Source organism: Symsagittifera roscoffensis, chromosome 8, assembly GCF_963678635.1.
Source record: "Symsagittifera roscoffensis chromosome 8, txSymRosc1.1, whole genome shotgun sequence".
Classification (NCBI taxonomy): Eukaryota; Metazoa; Xenacoelomorpha; order Acoela; family Convolutidae; genus Symsagittifera; species Symsagittifera roscoffensis.
In genome coordinates this window covers 54942773-54962377 of record NC_087069.1, presented here as the reverse complement: position 1 = coordinate 54962377, position 19605 = coordinate 54942773, and the positions used below count along the sequence as shown (strand labels likewise).

The 19605-nt window shown below is 33.4% G+C and overlaps 2 protein-coding genes across 2 annotated transcripts in view; both read right to left on the bottom strand.

Moving 5' to 3' along the window:
* Positions 1-19605, bottom strand: part of LOC134853395 (uncharacterized) — a 551043-nt gene that overhangs the window by 371878 nt on the left and 159560 nt on the right. The window lies entirely within an intron of this gene.
* LOC134852982 (putative uncharacterized protein DDB_G0292292) overlaps positions 6424-19605 on the bottom strand; it is a 29865-nt gene continuing 16683 nt past the window's right edge. Inside the window, exons 3-5 of the mRNA XM_063868884.1 lie at positions 13382-13459; positions 12689-12824; positions 6424-7250 (exon numbers count right to left, since the gene is read on the bottom strand). Of these exons, the coding sequence (XP_063724954.1) occupies positions 6495-7250; positions 12689-12824; positions 13382-13459 (970 nt within the window). The 3' untranslated portion in view covers positions 6424-6494. The remainder of the gene's footprint in view (positions 7251-12688; positions 12825-13381; positions 13460-19605) is intronic.

Sequence of the window (19605 nt, the reverse complement as noted above, 5' to 3'; positions counted from 1 at the left end):
TATTTATTCAAGAAAGAAGCTTGAGTCGCACAAAGTCGTAACATAGCTAAAAATGGGTCGCGGAAAGTCGGAACTTCACGTTGTTATGAATTCAAGTATGAAAACAGTTTGATCAATTGTTAAGAAAACAAAAGTTTAAATTAGCGCGAGTGTGTTGAAATTCACTTTTTCTGATGACTAAAAGTAGTTCGATTTAAACAAATCGCGCTGCGCCAAAATATTTCGCAGTTTTTCCAAAAGGGGGAGATGTGGCATTACCAGGCACCATGGGTGGGGGGGGGGGGTGAGTGGCGTAGGTAGAGAGATTCCCATTTGGCTGCATAAAAGATGCTAAACTTTATAAGGACTTTCTATATTTGTGAAAATATAGTCCGAAAAATGTTATGACAGGTGAAGGTGACAAGGAGGCGCTGGAGGCACTGATAGAACAACTGCAGCACCTGGTACTTGACAGGAGTCCCGAATCATCTGCCGCCATCTCCGTCATGCCAGCCTCGGAGGGCATGTCCTCCTCATTCATGTAGCCATAAATACCCTCACATTTTACCATCAGTTGCCTTGGATAACCCAATTGCCACCCATTGCTTCCTATGAGAACTACATCCTGCATTTCAATAGAATCCAGGTTATATTTGGGTATTACAGAGCGACTCATACTTGTTCACATCGCTGGATATACCATTGGATACCTTTTTGAATGTGATGAAAGCCTGAGTTACTAAAGTTTAAAAGTAATCCTGGCTTCCTTCTGGACAACAACTCTGGACCAAATCACACTGGCAACAAACAAATAATAAGATAGCAGAAAAACAAAAAAATTGCATTGAGAGAGCTGGAAGTGACAATGATGAGCATAGCTTTCTTCTAGGTGCTAGAATAAAACATTGCTATCTAAAATGAAAACGAATAAAACTTGTTATTAGCTTTTATGTCAGACCGCTAGAACTCAAAGCCAGTTTTGCTTTTAAATTGAAAAAAACCTAGTTGATCGAGGGAAGTTATCTTACAAGATCTTACAAAACAACCTCCTTTAAAGATAGCCTTATTTCAAGCAAGATCTTTAGAGATCTGATTTTTCATTTTAACTTTCCACAAGAAGACAACCTCTAGCGTTTGTGTAGGAAGGAAGCAACACCAGTAATCAGTAGAACCAATTAAGTACTTGAACAATTCAACAAAAATAAAAAAAAATTGTAACCGCGTAATAAAATGACATAATTATTTATCATAATTATGTGAACACAACATACAAAAAACATCTCGGGCTAATTAACTCTACTCGTCAAAATTTTGACAAAAAAAACAAAACGTTTAACCGCTGGAGTTGCAAAACTAATGAAAAAGTCCAATAAATTCAGAAAGTCTTTTTTGAAAGTTTTAATTTGAAATGCATAACTTGAAACGACAACCTGAAACTATTTACATCATGAAAATAAAAAATAAATCACATTTATGAATATTTTCAAACTTGTTTAACCTAAAAATTTTAGACCAACTTATACACAGAATTGTTTGTGACCGTAGTTAAATTGGCCCTCAATAGTTTTTTTTGTCGCTCAGAATAAAGTTATGTGAAAAATTTTCATATTTCGCTAACTTGCAAAATCTTTCAAGATTTTTGCAAGATAGCCTCGCACTTGCAAGATCTCGTAAGATAACTTCCATTTTGCAAGATCATGCAAGATCATGCAAGAGAACCCTCCTTGATCGCCGAGAGAAAGAACTGTAATCTGAAGGTTTTACACTTGAAACAAATTACTTATAGAAAAATTAGTCAAATTTAGCGGGTGATGGGTTTCGAAAGCTTGCCTGTCTCCTCATAACCCAAAAGTGTTGCTTTGTTTAGCTGTTCTAAGTGCCGTCGGTTTGTACTATTTAGCCCTACAGTATTCTTTTAATTTCATGTTTTTTATATCAGTTCATTAATGTATTTTGCTTCTTAATTGCATAAAAATCAGCCAAAGTTCAGTTTTTTGAACATAAGATGTTCAAAAAGAAATTCGAAAGCAAAAACAAGTTCGAATGTGAAATAAAATATAGAACTTTAGCATTTGAAATCGTGGTAACTGATATCTTATCGAAACAAAGATAGCATGTTGTTGTTAAAATAGCACAGAATAATCCGATCGTAGTCTTAAAAAAACAAACGCAAAAGGACTACAGTCGGAACATTCGATGCTCCTTGCAAAAAATGCACAAAAAACAACAATTTTTTGTGTGGTGTGATAAAAAGATCTGAAGAAAACACTAGTTAATGGGCACATTCGACAGTAGCACGTTCAACTTTTTTTTGCAGAAAAATTTAATTTTTTTTTGAAATTTTGATTCCCAAAATGGAGTTGAAATACTTCAAAACTAATTTTTCTCGAAGAATCAAAAATCACAAAAAGATTAGTTTTTGTAAAAGGCCACAAAAAGCTTGCTCATTCGTTTTACGCGCTCAAAATTAGACAAAAAAAGGATAGTGGATATTTTTTTCTCGATACTGGGAATCGAACCAATTTTTCATGTCAATAACCAAACCAAACAACAGCTACTTTTTCGTTTTTCCTGGATAACTAGCAGTTGTCCATTGGCTTGAAAAAAAAATAAGTTAAAACTTACAAATGAGGATTTTATTCATCAATTAGGTAAGAAACGAAATTGATCCAAAAGCTTTTCAAACAACTAATTTTGATCGTTGTTTTGTATCGTCTTCGAACCATTTGCTTTCATACATTTTCACAAAATTTCTATACAGTTTCCGATATATACACAAGAAAAAACATTTTTGAATTTACAAAATTTCAGAATAAATGAATTGTGCGGTCGAACTTTTTATGAAACTTTGAGTACCTACCTCACTGGAGCTTAATGAGATATAACCGTTCATAATTAATTATAGATTCAAAAATATTTCCAGCATTTTGGAGTTTATTCACTTTTTTCGAAATTAAACGGATTTTTAAACTTGTATAATCCTTTTTTTGCACAAAATGTTTGTATTTGAATTAGTTCATTTATATAAACCCATCACAATGGATCATAGTGGGTTATAACAAGTAAAAGTTTGCAATGAAATGTTGCGGAAAGTTATGCATCACTAACAGCTGATTTGATTTGTATAATAATTATTTACAACTCATAAGAAAGAATTTTTCCCACTGAATTTAAACAATTAGTGGCATATTTGAATTCAAAAAATTTGATAAGCTTTCTAGTAAACTTCAAAAGTTGTTTAGTCGTTTTACAAAAACGAAATGGAATTGTTTGGAATACGATCACATGAACTTTTGATGTATCGAGATCAAACCAGGCTTTCTGTATTTTTTTTGTTGCCACAAGAATTTGAAGAAATAAAACTCAAAAAAGCAATTGTTGTGCACTAAGTTAAAGCGAAGTTCATCAATACTGTTAATTTCACAAAACTTTAGTCCAGCTTACAAGTTTCCAGAGATAAGTTTAACAATATAAATAGTTAACTTCACTTTTTTGTTTGCATAACCAGATAGTTTGTTAAAGAAACTAAATGTTCCCAATTAAATGTTGAATAACCTCGTTGAGAAAAAAAATTTGAAAATTCTATAATCTTTCAATCAAAAAACAAAAAATGGTGTTTTTTGCTGGTTCCGACTTTTTTGAATTTTAAGTTTGTTTTTTTTTTCTTCAGAATCGTCTTTTTAACTCGCAAGTTTTGATAAAATATTCCATATCATTCGAAGAGCATTGCTGTCTTGAGCTGCAACATAAAAAAATTCCCCTGAGACTGTTTTTCATAAAGTGATGAGGGTTTATAGATAGATCTCCAATTTGGTCAATTTTGGGACAACTAACGCGCGATATATCTTGTGCAATTAACGCTTGAGCAGAGATTTGTTTAGTTTTGAAAAATCGTTTCAAAACTAATGCAGTAAGTTTTTTTGTCTCTTTTTACTTTGCTGTATGCATAAAAGGTCACTCCAAACTTTTTGTGCTAAGAAATCTGCAAAAAAAAATTCAAATTGTTTTTCGTTTTTTTTTACATAAAAACTTTATCAATGTTTTCAATTTAAATTACTCCATAAAAGTTTGAATAATCACAAAACATTTAGGGTTGTGCCCTGTTACGAGTAAACTTTTTATATTGAATTTTGCACGCACTTTTAGCTGCAAAACGAGGGCTTTTATTCCGAATACAATTTATTCCAAAAACTTGGGTGGTTTCATTCCATTTTACTTGACTTAAGAGCTGCAGTTAATCGCACGCTAAAAATAAAAAGAAAACAACTATATAAAAGCCGCGCGACAATATTCATCCCACGGTTGCTAAATTGACTATGATCGAACTACAGAACTTTTTCATTGACATAAAAACGCAATTGTAACTTGTTTCAAAATTTCAAAAAACACGAGGTTGGTATCTAAAATTTGCATAAAAAGCTTCGATTCTGTGCTGCATGTTTTGATGGGACAAAAAATTCCCGAGGAACAAAAGTAGTTTTAAATTTTTTTATAGAATAAAGAATTGCCCGCATCCGAGTTTAGGCGTAAATAATTGATTATTACGGATTAATATGATGATTTTTTGACAATTACCAAAATTAGATGCTTTAAGAATTTATAATTGATTATAGTCGTGAATTTTTAATTTATTATAGTTCTTACAAAAATCCCTTAGAATCAATTATAATCGAATTAAATCGATTATAATCGCTTTTTTTGCCAAAATTTTGTCAGATCAAAACTAGATTCGAATTATATCTTATGGGTTTTTATTTTTGCGTCAAAAAAGAGATCTCTTGTACACTTTGGTTCATCTGAACACAAAGTTTTACCTCGAAACAAAAGTTTCATTGAGATTCTTTCATATTAGTGGAAGGACTCCCGCGGTAGATGAAAAATAAATCTTCCGAATCAATCATGAAACTAAATCAGTTTGCTGATGTTTTGGTGGTTAAAAAGTTTAAAATATGCATCACAAAAAAACTCTTTTGTGGAAGAAATGAAAAAAAAACCTTATAAATTTGAATTGATTGGAAAAGTTTAAAAACAATTCTCTCATTTTTCATAGGAGCCAACGTCTACAAAAAGCATAAAATATAAGCAATTTAGATGCAACTTCGAAAACAAAATGGATAAAAAAAGGGATTATAATCAAATATAAACGATTATGATGGATTTTTGTGCAAAACTATTGAATTAGAATTTTGAAGAAAAATAACGGATTCTAATCAATTATAATTGATTTTACTTGTAGCGAAAAATGGACGAATAAATAATCGATTTTAATCGATTGTAACGGATTATAAAAAATATAATTTGATCTGAAAAAGATAGATTATAATTGATTGTTAATTGATTAAAACCGATTTTTTCTCAATTCTAGTAACACTGGTACTAAAATCGTAATATAATCAATTAATAACGCTTGAAACTGGATGCGGGTGGGTTGCAAAATGAAGTCGTAAAATTATTTTCATCCTATAGCTGCTAATTGTTCAGCATGTTGTTTTACGAACACAAGGCCAGACAAAAATTAGTTCTCCGGCTTAAGAATGATGAAACTTCTGTTATTGAGTGGTTGCTCATCCGGACATTAATAAAACTTTTAACCTTAATAACCTCGAGCTCAAAATTCGAAAAAACTGTATTCCCTCCGATCAAAATCCGCATTTTTTTTTCGAAATGTGGATTTTAGATTGGGAGAACATTGATCAGTTTAGAATAGTTGATTTGGGCTATAATGTACCTTGTTTTCTGAACAGCAGTTGAATTGATACAAGATAATTGTTTCGAATAATTTGTGACTGCAAATGGAGATAACAGTTTTTTTAAGTTAAACCAACCAGAGGCTTAATCTTGAGCCACTAATGATGCACCAAAACGCCACAAGGTAAATACATAAACTAAAGTCAGTACTTGACAATTCTTAACGGCCAGACTCGACAAAGGAATTTTGCTCTGATACGAGCAGTCTTAGTTTTAACTTCCGTTCCTTTTTTAAATTTAGTGTTTAAACGAATCTTCTTTCCTTATTTATTTCTTCTCATCTTTCCCGCTGAAATCTGAAAGTGAACTCCGCTTGCAGTCATTTTGCTATAAAAATTTTGAACTGGATAGAAAAATTAAATCTTCTTTCATCGTCACTTCTAAAGTCGATGTAAATGTTCAATTTTCATGTCACTATAATAGAGATCTAAAATGAGAATGATTGTTTTTGTTTTCAACAAATGGCGGAACGAATTTTTTCGCGAGAAAGCATCCTTTTTTCGAAAAACAATCAGTTTTTTTAGTTCGACCAAACTAGTTTCTCCGAGACGTCTTTTGTTCTTTTTTGTATTATCAAAATTAGTTTTTGGGTAGGTCAATAAGATCAATTTGAAGAAAGCGCCAAATCGCGATTCTCAAGTTTCCGAATAACCTGCATTTTTCCAAAAAGCAACAATCATTCTAATATATCAACTATACCAAAACCCAAACAATTAAATTAGGTTTTTTGTCATTTTCATCAAGTTTGATTAATGTTTAGATCAAGTTTACTTCCACGCAACAGTACTCTGAGTTTTCTGCTCAATGGGCGGCAACAGAACAGCTCGTCTTTCACTGACTTGAGTCGGTTTCAAATAGTGCGCATTACTCAAGTCAAGATTATTATAACTACCACTCAGATTATTACTACTAACATAACTTGAACTACTACGATTATGATTACTATCGTTGTTGTTCACGTCTCGGTTGTTTTTCCTTGCCAACAGTGTGGTTCCTGGTTTTCGGCCCATTATGGACGGCTGCCTGGTCATGGCCTTTATGGACTCAGCGAGTAACACATTCGTGGCCTCTCTTCCAAACTTGTCTGAACTCTTTTTGGTTCCAGTGATGCTTTTTTCATTGTTCTCTTCATCATCTTCGTCCAACTCCAGAACTGTGATATGAGTGCTGCTTCTAGTAAACATTGGGCCCCCACTCATCAAATTTGACCCCTTTTTACTCATACTTTGTTCGCGTATACTTCCTGTTGTTTTCTCGCGTTTAACTCTTCCTGCGATATTATTGTTCTTTTTATTGGGTTCTGGCTGTTTTGACTTGTCGCTGTTGTTTGCTGATTCTTTGTTGCTGTTGTTGTTGTTGTTGTTGTTGTTGTTGTTGTTGTTGTTGTTGTTGTTGTTGTTGTTGTTGTTGTTGTTGTTGTTGTTGTTGTTGTTGTTGTTGTTGTTGTTGTTGTTGTTCTTGGACAAATCCAGAAGAGTGGATGGCTCCCGCTCCATCTTCATTTGTTTCGCACTCGCGTCATCCTGAAAAATATTATTTTTGAATTTTAAAAATCAATCCTAACGGGATTGAAAACAAGGAGCGCCGGTATTTGTGCAAGTTTAACAGAAAGTTCCGACAAAAGTCTTACAAAACACGAAAAAACTTTTTAAAAACTGAGTGTCGTTTTTCTGCGTGGTGTGATAAAATAATCCGAACAAAAAAATCAAAGTTAGCATATTCAACAATCATAGTAAAATAGACAAATGGGAAAAAAATTTTGCAGAAACTTTTTTTAGAAAATAGAAAATCAGCATGTTTTTATGTAAGAATTTTCAAAAAAGAATTATAAAATTTGTTTTCAGAAAGTTTTCAAAATTTAGAAATTTTTGTTTCCTGCAATAGCGCTGAAAACTTAAAAATTTTTTTTTTATTGAAACTAACTTTCAAGGTACATTAAGCATAAATAAGCCTGCAGGCTCGCTCGATATTGAACCAAAACTTGAAAATTTGAAACCGTCTTCTCAAAACTACGGAAAAATTTTAAAAACTGTTTTTAAAGACGTTTAAATCTCGATGTGTCATATCTATCGACCCAGTCCGGTTGTTAGTACCTGATTTTGCTTGGCAAAAAAAAAAAAAAGAAAGAAAAAAACTAAGCCCGAATAAGGGTTCCTCCCCATTTTCATTAGTAAGAGCAATAAACATTGTTCTGACGAAAACGGGCACAACAACGTTGTAATAGGGTGCGTTTTCTACATATTGCAAGAAAAATCAGCCAACAATCATAAACATCACAGACAACTTTGAAAAATATTCATTCGTCGTTGAAAAAACTCAATGCATATGTTGAATCTAGTTTTTCATACCCTTAAGTTTGGAACCAAGAAAAGATAAGTTTCTAGGGAGTAGTTGCAATCAATTTCTATCGGCCGATCAAACTGTTTTGCCAACTAATCAAATAGGTGTGGTGCAAAAAATGTCCTTGAAATAGGAAAATTGAAGAAAAAACCTTTGAAAACAGTTGCTTTCAATATTGTCCATTATGCTTTATCATACTCGGATCATTAAAAATTTGATAAGATTCAAGAAAAACAAGTTTTTTTTTCCAACAAATTTATTGTGAACAGAAATACTTTTTTAGTTGAAAATTCTCTCTATATTACTCATTGCTAGTATTGCAGCTGAATTTTGCCAGGGTTTTCCTTACAATAACGAAGCCATTGGAATGTGGCTTTACGAAATTTAACTATTATGCACAAAAAAAGTTTTGAAAAAGCTAGAAATTCAAAAAAATTTAGACTATTTGTGCAGATGGCGCAGAGGTAACAAACATGAAAACAACGCAGATGGTTGCGGGAGCAATCCCCTGTTTTGTCACTATTTTTGCTCATGTTGACAGGTTTTTTATCGCTGTTTCATTGCTGAAATATAGCCAAATTAGCGATAACTTATCGATAAAATTTGCTTTTGAGGCAATGAACATCGAGATTTCAATATGAGCTAAACCCGGGCTACTTTAAAATTTTTATAGTCTCACTGTTGGTTTGTTTTCAGAAAAAATAACATTGTTTCATCGCTGAAGCATCTCCAAAGATATTACGAGACCAAACTGTGCACTGGTTAGGCGCACAATTTGGTGTTTGCATTTCCCTGGTTTCCACCGACAAGTTTTTAAATATGTTCAAAATTGTAGGTCGATGTAGTTGAACTTGCATCAATAAGTGATGTACAAATGATATACGATGCGTACACTTATAACTAAATTGACATCTCGAAGTATATTGTTGATAAGTATAAAAACCTTTAACCAAAATTGTTAAATCGTGAATTGCAATGCAATTTTAACCCGTGTAGCTTTTTCCGCAAAAAATTAATACCGACTAATTTCATGCAAAATATTTCGACGAAGTACTTTGACAGGTCGTTTTGTTTTGATTAAAAATGTTTCTCAGTTTGTCGAGGATCGTCGGCCATTTGCTGCTGACTTGCAGTCAATCATCAGTCATGGCATTGCTATGATTAGATCAAAGATGAAACAGTTCAAAGATCTTTCAAAACTCGCAAGAAAGTCAACCTGTAGTTATCAGTTGTGATAAACAGAAAACACAATCGTAGCTAATAAGCAGTTTTGGAGGCATAAATGCTTTTTCATTATCAAAAAAAGCTACTTGTTGATTTCTCACATGCACTGGAGTTTCATGGATAATAATCGATTATATTGGATTTTTGTTGTCATTCTCCACAAAATTACAAAAACAATCGATTATAATTGACTGAAAATAGATTAAAAGAATACTATTTTTTTAAGCAATGAAATCCCAATATAATCGATCATAATTCGAAAAATTATATCAAAAGAAAAACAATCAATTTTAATCGGTTATAATGGATATATCGAAAATTTTATCGACGGTGAAAAAAAATCAAAAATTTAGTCAATTTTTTTTCAGGTCGACCAATTTGAACTTCCTAGCACTCTCAAATAACTAAAAAAAATTGTCTTTTGACCAAATTTTTAGCGCTGTAGTGAACTTCTTGAAAAAAAATTGTAAAAATGCCGTTTTTGGTTACTTTTTGGAAAAGTGCTATATTCTGGCCTCTTCAAAATTACTACATATTGGCGGACCCTGGGTGAACGTGTTCGTTTGAGTTTTGCAGATAATTACAAGAACTAGAGTCAGTGTTACAAAATTATTCAATTTCATGAGTTTTATGAACAAAATAAAATCCATTATATTGAAAACAAAAATGTATTATAATCGATTATAATGGGTTTCAAGGGATTTTTAATTTTCAAAAATAGACGGTTAAAATAGATTAGAATTCCATTGCGTAGTCTAAATTTGCCTGGATAATCGATTATATAGACAACATTTTGGTCAACAAAAATCCATTATAATCGATTTTCATCCATGAAACTTCTGTGCGGGCAGAGTTGTCTAATTACCCGTTAATTTTCTCCAGGGCGCTTGAAAAGAAACTAAGTTTAAAGGCATGCCAAAGATGAGGCCGGTGTTCAATTTCAATCTGAGCTGGATCAAATCATTGAACAGGCAAGATACAAAACAAAAGTGTGCATTTTGTGCATTGCAAGCGGATTCCGCAACAAGGACGCTCCCTTTGTTCTTCTTTTGTTCTTTACTTTCCTTTGATACTTCCGACAAAAATTTAAATGTCCGAAGATTTGTCCCTGGAATCCAGAAAAATACAGACACAAAATTGTACGCCTATCCAATGCACTGTTTGGCCTCGTGTTGCCATTTTACATTTTAATTTCTCAAAACATTTTTGGTTGTGTTTATAACATTATAAAAAATCAAAACGTAAAAAATCAATAAAATGACAATATAATCAATTAAAGTTCATGAAACTCAAGACTGAGTGCAGCACTCAGGGTTGAGCCAAATATTTATTTTTTATTTTTTACATTTTAATTTCTCAAATTTTTTTGGTTGTGTTCATAACCGAACACAAGTGACAAAACATTGATTACTTAAACGTAGAGAAACCAAAGATTGGCCATCTCGCAATGACAATGCATTGAAAACGGCCTGAAATGTCTTCAAAGTGTCGCTCATAAATGATAAACCGAATTCATAAAACTTTTAAATTTTGGCAAAATTTTTCAACGAGGACCATTTTAAAAATTAGATTTTTTAGCTTGCCAGACATTAATCAAGGCATACATAAACAAGCGATACAAAACAAATTGGAGTTTTATGCGCTTTTAAAAAAATTGAGAGGTAAAAAGGAAAAATCCAAAATTAGTATATTCAGGACTACGTTATGCAAGCAAAAAACTAAATTTTATGCAAGCAAAAAACTAAATGTTTGTTCGAGTACAAAGTTCGTCTTGCGGTTAAAAAAACCCAAAAACAATTCTGTGGCAATTTCAGAATTTCTTGAAAAATTTTTTGATATTGCCATCAAAAAAGTGCTAGTCATACAATTTTTATATATGGAAACTGTATGATTAGCGTTTTTTTTTTTAAAAAGTTTTTATTTTTTATGTGGCACGATACACCAAACTTTATGCCAAAACAAAAAAAATTTCGAAAATTCGAGGACACTATTTTAGAAAAATGTATGAAATAAAAAATGTTGCATGACTAGAATTTTTTCATAGACTTAATTTATGGAATTGTATGAATAGCATTTTTGGTCTATGGAGGTCAACCAGAGAAACACCTTGCAACTACACAACAGATATGTGCAATATAGGTAAATAAACTTTTTCTGAACAATTCAGATAAATTCTACAAAATATACAAATAAAAAAATCTACAAGAAAAGTGTGAAGCTTCTATAAGCAAAGGTATACAAAAAATTTCGTTTACCTATTAGCTGTTTTAGTTTAAATTTTTTAGTGGTACAGTCATTTTTTTCCGACTATTCAATAATAATGCTCGGGTTTTTTTTTCTTATTAGGTCATTTTTTGATTTTTTAAAATAAACGTGACCACTTTGCGCAGAATGGGGACAAGAAAAAGGCTAAATTGGCCAAATTAGGATAATTGAAGATTTATAATTAAAAAATTTTTATACCCTCTGCAAAAATTGCTAGACTCAAACGAGATATTTGTTTTCATCTGTAATCGTTTTTTGTAATTTTGCAAGGGTTTGATAAAATTTGTTTTTGACCATATTGTTATAATTAACGTGCAATATCTTGCGTTTTTGTAAGATATCACTTGTAACGGCGAGACAAATGAACATGCGGTCAGCAATTTGGTCTCATTAATACGAGATGAGACGCCAATTGCATCCTTTCTTGTGTTGAGAGGCTTGTGGGGGTCAAAAGAAAGACCGAAAGTAAACGACAGCTCGCAGCAAGGCGACGACCTGACTATTCCGACAGCCTTTTAATGTCCATGCAGTTGTGGTCGATGTAAAAAATGATGAAGCTTCCAAAACCAAGATGTTTTTTACAAAAATCTTCACGAGGTATAAAACACAAAGTGATAATCGATTTAGCAATTATAGAATCATAATAACTAAAAAACTAGCATAATAGTTAACAGAAATTTTAAACAGTCGCTTACGCAAAAACAGCACGAAGTTTATTGCCAAAGCAGCTTAATAGTTAATGCAACGAAACGTATCGCGCATTTACTGCTCCAAATTAGTCAAACTTGCAATTTTCAAGCCGCCATAATTTTACGAAAAAATGATCACTGGTATTTTTTTTGAGGTCAAAAATTTTAATGAAAACGTCGTCCTAAGAAGGTTGTTAGCTTGAACATCTAAATTTGTCAAAAAACAACACGAAGCACAAACACATTTCGGAAATCGGAACAATAAAAATCATTCATTTTTTTCATTTTTCAATCAATTTATCGACTTTTTTTGCAGCAAAAGCTTAAGTGTTTTTTTAAAACTTTTAAGCAGAAACACAACTGCAGTTTTCCATAAGCAGTTCAAATGTGTTGGTTTTTTGTAAATAAAAGCCCATAAATTCGAAGTACTAGTTGTCATCTACCTGTAGAGGGGGTAATGATGGGGGCAGTGGCATGACGAGAGAGTGGACAAATGAGTCGTCTATTCCGAGCACTCTCCTTCCATGACTGGTCAGACTGTTCAGTTTGCTGTAGATAGTAGGATCTCGCACACAACAACTGAATAACAATAAAGACCAATAAAGTTGCGCTTCTTTTCTGTAGATGGGTCCGCGGACCATGATACTATTTTAGCCCTCTTTAGTAATCAAATATAAAGCTCCGCAGCTTTCTTTAGAGGGATAGTTTTTTGGGAATATTTTCTTCAGCAGTTCAAAGCTCTTATATTTGAACTGATATAGGATTTACCAAGTTTGTGTGCTGTGTATGATTAAATCAGTTTTCCGTGAAAAAAACTTGTCGAAATTGAGTTCAATTCAAATTCATTATTAGTGAATATTCTTTTCGAGTGACCAGTTCACTCAGCCTTTGCGCTTAAATAGTATAAATTGAAAATATATTAAAAAAAACATTTTTTGTTTAAAAGGTTTTTGTAAATGATATAAATCAAATTACGAACCCTTAAACTTTGATATGATTTATCAATCAACCCTATGTTTGAATGTGATAATTGACATACAAAAATTTGGTCACAAAAATCAAGTAGTAATAATCTGAATTCAATGCAAATATCCAATTTTGAACATTTTTGTAAATTTCAAAAATTTTCGACTCACTCTAGTGCCATTTCAAACCATGCATCCAAAAAAGCATTGAAACACATTGTAGGGGCAGACGCTCTGCTCTTGATCCACCTAAACACACATAAACATGTTTAGCAGAATGTAGTATAAGTAGGGCAGAACGTTCCGACCACGATACTGAGTTAGGACCGAAGTGTATAACTCATAGAGTAATTTCGGATAGGGTACACCGTCTGCTCGTCACGCTATCTTATTTTCGGCCGGATAGATTCGTGCAACTTCTTAGTCTAATACCGATCCTAATCTTACTCTTATACTATCTAGTCTCAGGTTGTTTAACTAGTCTCTGCTAGGCTCAATAGATCTAGGGTATACTGGTTTATTGCGGCTGCTGAAGTACTCGGGAGAGTTCAACTAATCTCTAAGTTAAATTCAAATCTCTCTGGTGCTGAAATTACAAGTAATTTCAGCACTTACAAATAAGTGGATTGTTAGTTAGATGGATCATGATTGGTTAATATTAAATATTTTACATTGGTAAAATATCTAATTTATCCAATCATAAAATGTAGTTTAGATCAGGTTCCACCCATCCGGGTTTTACAGAGTTTTTTAGAATAGTTTTTCTGCAATTCGAAGGATGGATGATGGACGTTGGTATTTGGCGAACATCATATTTCTTTTCCGTTTTCTCTTGCTAGAGAAGTTCCAGGATGCTGGAATTAGGGACATCAAACGTTGTGTCTTCTTGCGACAACGACTGTGCTTTCGCAACAAACTCAAATCTGATTTCAGAATGCTTGGCTATGTCAGGTTTTTCTGTTTCTCGTAGAGAACTTCTTTTGTGTTTGATCTTGTCTGGGAATGGCGTGGAGATTGTGCATGGAGGGGATGCCTGGTTACTCGGATCTGTACGTATACTTGAACATCGAGGTGGTCATTGGTCTAGTTCAATGAAGTCCTTTTCTGCGAAGTCAAGTCTTACTCTAAATCCTTTGAGTTGTGATTGTGAGCGGCATATCGATTGTAGTTGGCCATTCTTTTTCGAGTGTAGTGGGGTTGTTTTGTCTTTTGATGTTCGTCCTTGGTGTTGTATTCTGATCTATGTATTGCATGATGTAATTTACATTTTATAAAACTTTTATTAGTTTAATATTTTTTAATTATGATTTTGGTTAGTTGTTTCCACAAAAGCTTTTTGTTTTAGTTCAGTTATTTTGAAGAGTTACTCACCCTTGAGTAGCTCTTATTAAAAATAGGAGTGTGTGTCACAAAGCGTGGATGTAGCGCGGTGGGTCAGGCCGGCTATAGAGCATGCTCAGGACGTCCTCTTCTGGTGGGTTAGGCCAGGAGTGGGAGTATGATTGCATGCGGTTTTTGTGAGAGGTCCTGTTATGTGACAACGTTTTATGTTGGGTTTGTTGTGGTTTTTCTTATGTATGGTTATGTCCTTTTTCCAAAAATCAAATTGTTTGTGGTATGGGTTTGTCTTTCGACTTTTTTGTGTTTTATTATTTCTTTCTTAGACTTTATAATAGTCTTCAAAAGAATAAATTATCCAGTTTTAAACTGGGTTAATCCGGTTTGGGTACCGTTGGTTTCCTTTTCTTAGTCATGCTGTTATTCTATGATTTGTGGTGTTTAGTAAGCTGCGTTGGTTAGTGTTGTTTAGTATATAATTCCTTTCCAACCGGGTTAAAGGAAAGTTTGAAACGTGTTATCTTATGTTAGAGTTGTTGAGTGTGAAAGCTTGAAACTGAAATTCATTATTTTAAACAATTCTTCGTGGGCGAGCTGTGCGAGTGTGGATAGAATTTTTGTGCAAATGAATGGAAATAGCAAAAGGTTAGTACTGCATTTTCGTTTTATCAATTTACTACATAGAGATTCAAATTTTACTGCTATTTGTTGGAAAAATTAAGTTACAAATTTTCATCATAATTAGATTTACTGCTTGTGGGGAAAAAATTTATAAATTAAATTACTGCATTGGTATTATATTTATTTAAATGTTTGGTGCAAAAAATTAATATAGTTTTGAAACAGTTTGAAGAAGTTTTCGAATTTTTATTTTTCTTTTGTGAATTTTTAGATGATCGTTGGATGAAGGCTAAAAATCTAAAGAAGACATGGATAAAGAATGGTTAGTTTTTAATTCTATTTTAATTAGTGAATAATATGTATAATTCATACTTACCTGTTAGTCGTCGGGGAAGAAACCGTGGGGGAAGATGTCGTGGATGAGATCGGAAGTTGTTAGTAATTTAGCTAAGATGCGGATGATATTTTTAGCTTGAAGCAGTGGCCAAAGCAATTGAAGTGCTTTAATGGTGGTTAGTTCTTCAGTGCCAACTGCAAACTCATAAGGTGTGTTTTGGATTAGATTATATAATTTGTGATTGAATTTAGTGTTATGGATGAATTCTAATATGGGGATTTCTATAGGTTGAACAAATTCGTGTGGGATAAGGAAGGGTCGGGATTCTTCGGCATTGAAGGTCTTGGTGATGGGACAAAAAATATACATTTGGGTTATGGGATCATAATTTCGAAGAATACCATGAAGGTTAGTATCTTTAATACAATATGTGAAGTTAAGAAAGAATGGTGAGGTGTATTTGGAATTGATGAATTGAAAACGGTGGTGTGGTTGTCTGGAGGAAATGTGTAGGTCGAAGTGATTTTGGATAAAACGATAATATGTATATGTGTGAGTTTGTTTAGTGCGCAACATAATATCGTGTGAGCAGTGCAAATCTCTTTCATGTGGTGCAAGGAAATGAAAGGTAAGTGAAAATATTTGGAAGCGCTCTTTAAAACTTTCGTAGGCTTGCGTGTCTGTTAGTGCTTCTGAAATGATGTGGTCAAACTTGCGATCAAAGATATTTAGTGTAAATACATATGGTGTTTTAATGAAAAAATTTTCGGTGATTTGTGGGTTAGCAAAGCGATCATCGTCTAAGAATTGATCTTGGTTAGTTCTGATGATGTTATGATCGTAATATTCTAGTGTATATTCGTTAGCTCGGGGTGCAGTGTGTGTTTTGAGTGACCTTTTATATCCAATGTAAGTAAATTGTCTAGGTGTTAGTGGTGTAGTGAGTCGATATAGCATGTCCTTATTTCGTTCTATATCGATGTGAGTGTTAGATAAAGGTAAGCAAAGGGGATTAGTAAAATGATAATATGAGGTCCAAGGAAGAGTAGGCATTAAAACGTGTTCGTCTACAAAGCTGTGTGTTTCGTTAGTGTCGTGAGGGGTGTTTAAGGTGTATTGTGGAAATGAGGGTAAGGTGATAGCTAAAAATTCTTTTGTGTTAGTGTGTTTTGGATGGTTGATATATTCACGGGCTGTTCCTGGTTTTGCTGGGAAAGGATGGTTGGGGAACTTTCTTTTAAAAGTGCGGTAAGCTCTATTAGTGCTGAGTGAAGATTCAGTAGATGTGGATGATGGTGCTAATGATTCGGTATAAACTGAAGAGGGTGTAGGAGTAGGAGGGTTGGATGAATCTATTGTGGATGAAATTTGGTTTATGGTGGGGGTGTCAAGGTGGTAGGGTTGTTGTTGTAGGGTAATAAAATTATCTAGTTCTGGGGAGATTTGGGGGGTGTCTGGAGAATTGGATGATCGGTCTGAATGAAGTGAAGAGTAGGTTGGGGTGACTTGGGAAGCATAAGAGGGTGTAGAATTGGTTGGGACAGGGTTATTTGGTAGTATTGGTTGAAAAGGGGGTTGGGAAAAAATTGAGGGGTTGGTGTGAAAATTATTGGATGGAGATGGTTCAGAGTCGGCAAATTCATCGGGGGTTTCAATATTCGGGTTATTGAGTTGTGAGGTGGAGTATAAAACTGAGATGTGTGAATTAGTATCGGAATTCATGCCTGATGTTACATTACTGGTTGGGAAATCGGGTGGCGGGAAAGCAAAAAGTGGTATTATTGTAATTGGAGTGGCGAGGTTGGTTGGGTGGGAATTTGAACGGTGTAGGGATCCAAGTTGTCGGCTCATCGTGGGCTAAAAAAATTATTATTTTGAGACTGAAAAGCGGTGGTATGGGGTTGTTCTATAATTTGTTCATAAGTATTTTCATCTTGTGACTGGTGTGTCATTATATGTTGGATGGGACTTTGTGATATGGTTGGTCTAAAATGTGGATTATGTGTTATTGCTAAATTTCGAAAATTTCGTGGGACTAGGGATAGTGGATGGTTATGTGGTAGGGGTGGTAACTGTGGTGCTGTTGGCGTTGTGTCTACATTGTTATGTTCTTCGTCGTATGTGTTCTGTCTTGTTGCTATTTTTGTGTTGTATTCTTTTATTTGTGCGTGTAAAAGAATTTTGTTTATTGATGTAGAAAAGATTCCAAAAAATCCTGCAAATAGTATGCGTGCTACACTTGCTTGTCTGTTTACTTGTGTGTGTATAGCACATGTGTTGTAGATTCCTTTTAAAAGTGAGAAAAGAAATCCAATAAAGTTAAACATTGCGTATAAAATAGTCAATTTTTCTAAGATGTAGTAGGGCCATCCTAGAAAATCAAGAATTTCATTTTTGAGTGTAACTTTTTGAGCTAAAAATATTGATAGGTGATATATCTTGAGGACGGTATTTTTCACCGTTTAGATATATATAATCTTTAATGTCTTTAAAATATCCGCTATAGTCTTGCGTATAGATGTCTGCAAATCCTGCGGTTTCTGCAAGTTTGCGTAGGTTTTGGTCAATTGATTGTCTTTGTATGGTGTCCATTTGTGTTAATAATTCTTGGAATTGTTGTGTTCTAATGTGATGTTGGATATCTGATTTTGAATATATTCCTATTGATTGTAAGTCGATATTTGGGTTTCGAGCGATAGCGCGAATGCTTTCTGGTGAAATTTTTTTGAGTGATTGCATTAATGTGGGATATGGGGTGAGAAGGTAATATTTATCTTCATCAGGGTTTAGTTGTACTACATTGTGGCTATTTTCTGATCCACATGGGACTGCGGTATCCCAGAAATAGGTTCTTCCTGAAAGTGTGTCAACGAAATGTACTTTATTCTTATAAAAGATAGGGATTCTTTTATAGCATCGTTTATCTTCAAAAACGTATAGTGGTGATACTTTTTTGGTACAGGTATAAAACCATAAAATGTTTCCTTCGTAGTCTAAAAAATTTGATCTATTTCCTGATAGTAAATATCCTGCGTAGGGTATTTTTAATACTGCTAGTGCAAGTGATTGTAATATTTGTGTTCTTTCTAATTCGCATAGTTGGGTTGGTGTAGTGTTTCTAATTCGGAGAGTGACATTTCTTGAAAAATTCGGCTAATCGTGTAGTCTAGTTTCATATCTAAGTGAATATCATAGTGGATATTACCAAAATATGTACTATTCATTAGTGATAGTTCTTGTAAACGTGTACTTTGAGCGTCTTGGGGTTTTAGATGTCCACCAGGTTGACCTGTGCTTTTTTGAAAATGAACTGGTATATATGATGTTCCTTCATTTGGAGGATGACTTGTGGCGTATGGGTCGACTTTTATTTTTCCAGGGGTCATGTCGAATCCTTTTTCGTATTCAACTAGTATTTCGGAGTATTGTGTTTTGTGAAATGGGTTTTTATATTTACATGCAAGTTCTGTTTCTTGATATACTTGAAAACGTGTTAATTTATTTTCTATATTTTGAATGTTTCTGAAATTAGAACTTATTTTTCGTAATGGATTTACTTGTTCATATGGTATCGATTGTATAAAATATTTTTCGTGAAATTTTATCATACGAGCGTGTATTTTTGCTACTTGAAATGTTGTACATGTGTCTTCGGGGAACCAAACAATTGTTGCTTGTGCTCGTGTTGTAGGGTCGCAATAACCTTGATCATTTTTACAAGGTAATCTAATTCCTTGATAGATCATTGTATTGTCTGATAAATCTCGTGTGAGTTGTATTTTTTCGAGTTGTATTTTCCAATCGAAAAACATTATCTCTTGGTATCCTTTATTTTTTGTGTCTGCTTTGCAGTTTGATGGGTTATTTATACCAATGTGCGGTATCCAGTGTTTATCGTGTATGTCATAGGTTAATCGTCCGTGTGCGCCGTTATATGGGTAATTTTCATCTAATTTTATATGTCCTTGGTATCTTTCAAGTTCTGCTTGATGTACAGAGTCTGAAAAAACTTGAAAGTATACTAACTTTCTATCTGAGTTTTTATTTTGTGTGATATTTAGTCTAAGTAACTCGTTTTTACAATCTTCGGGATTTAGGT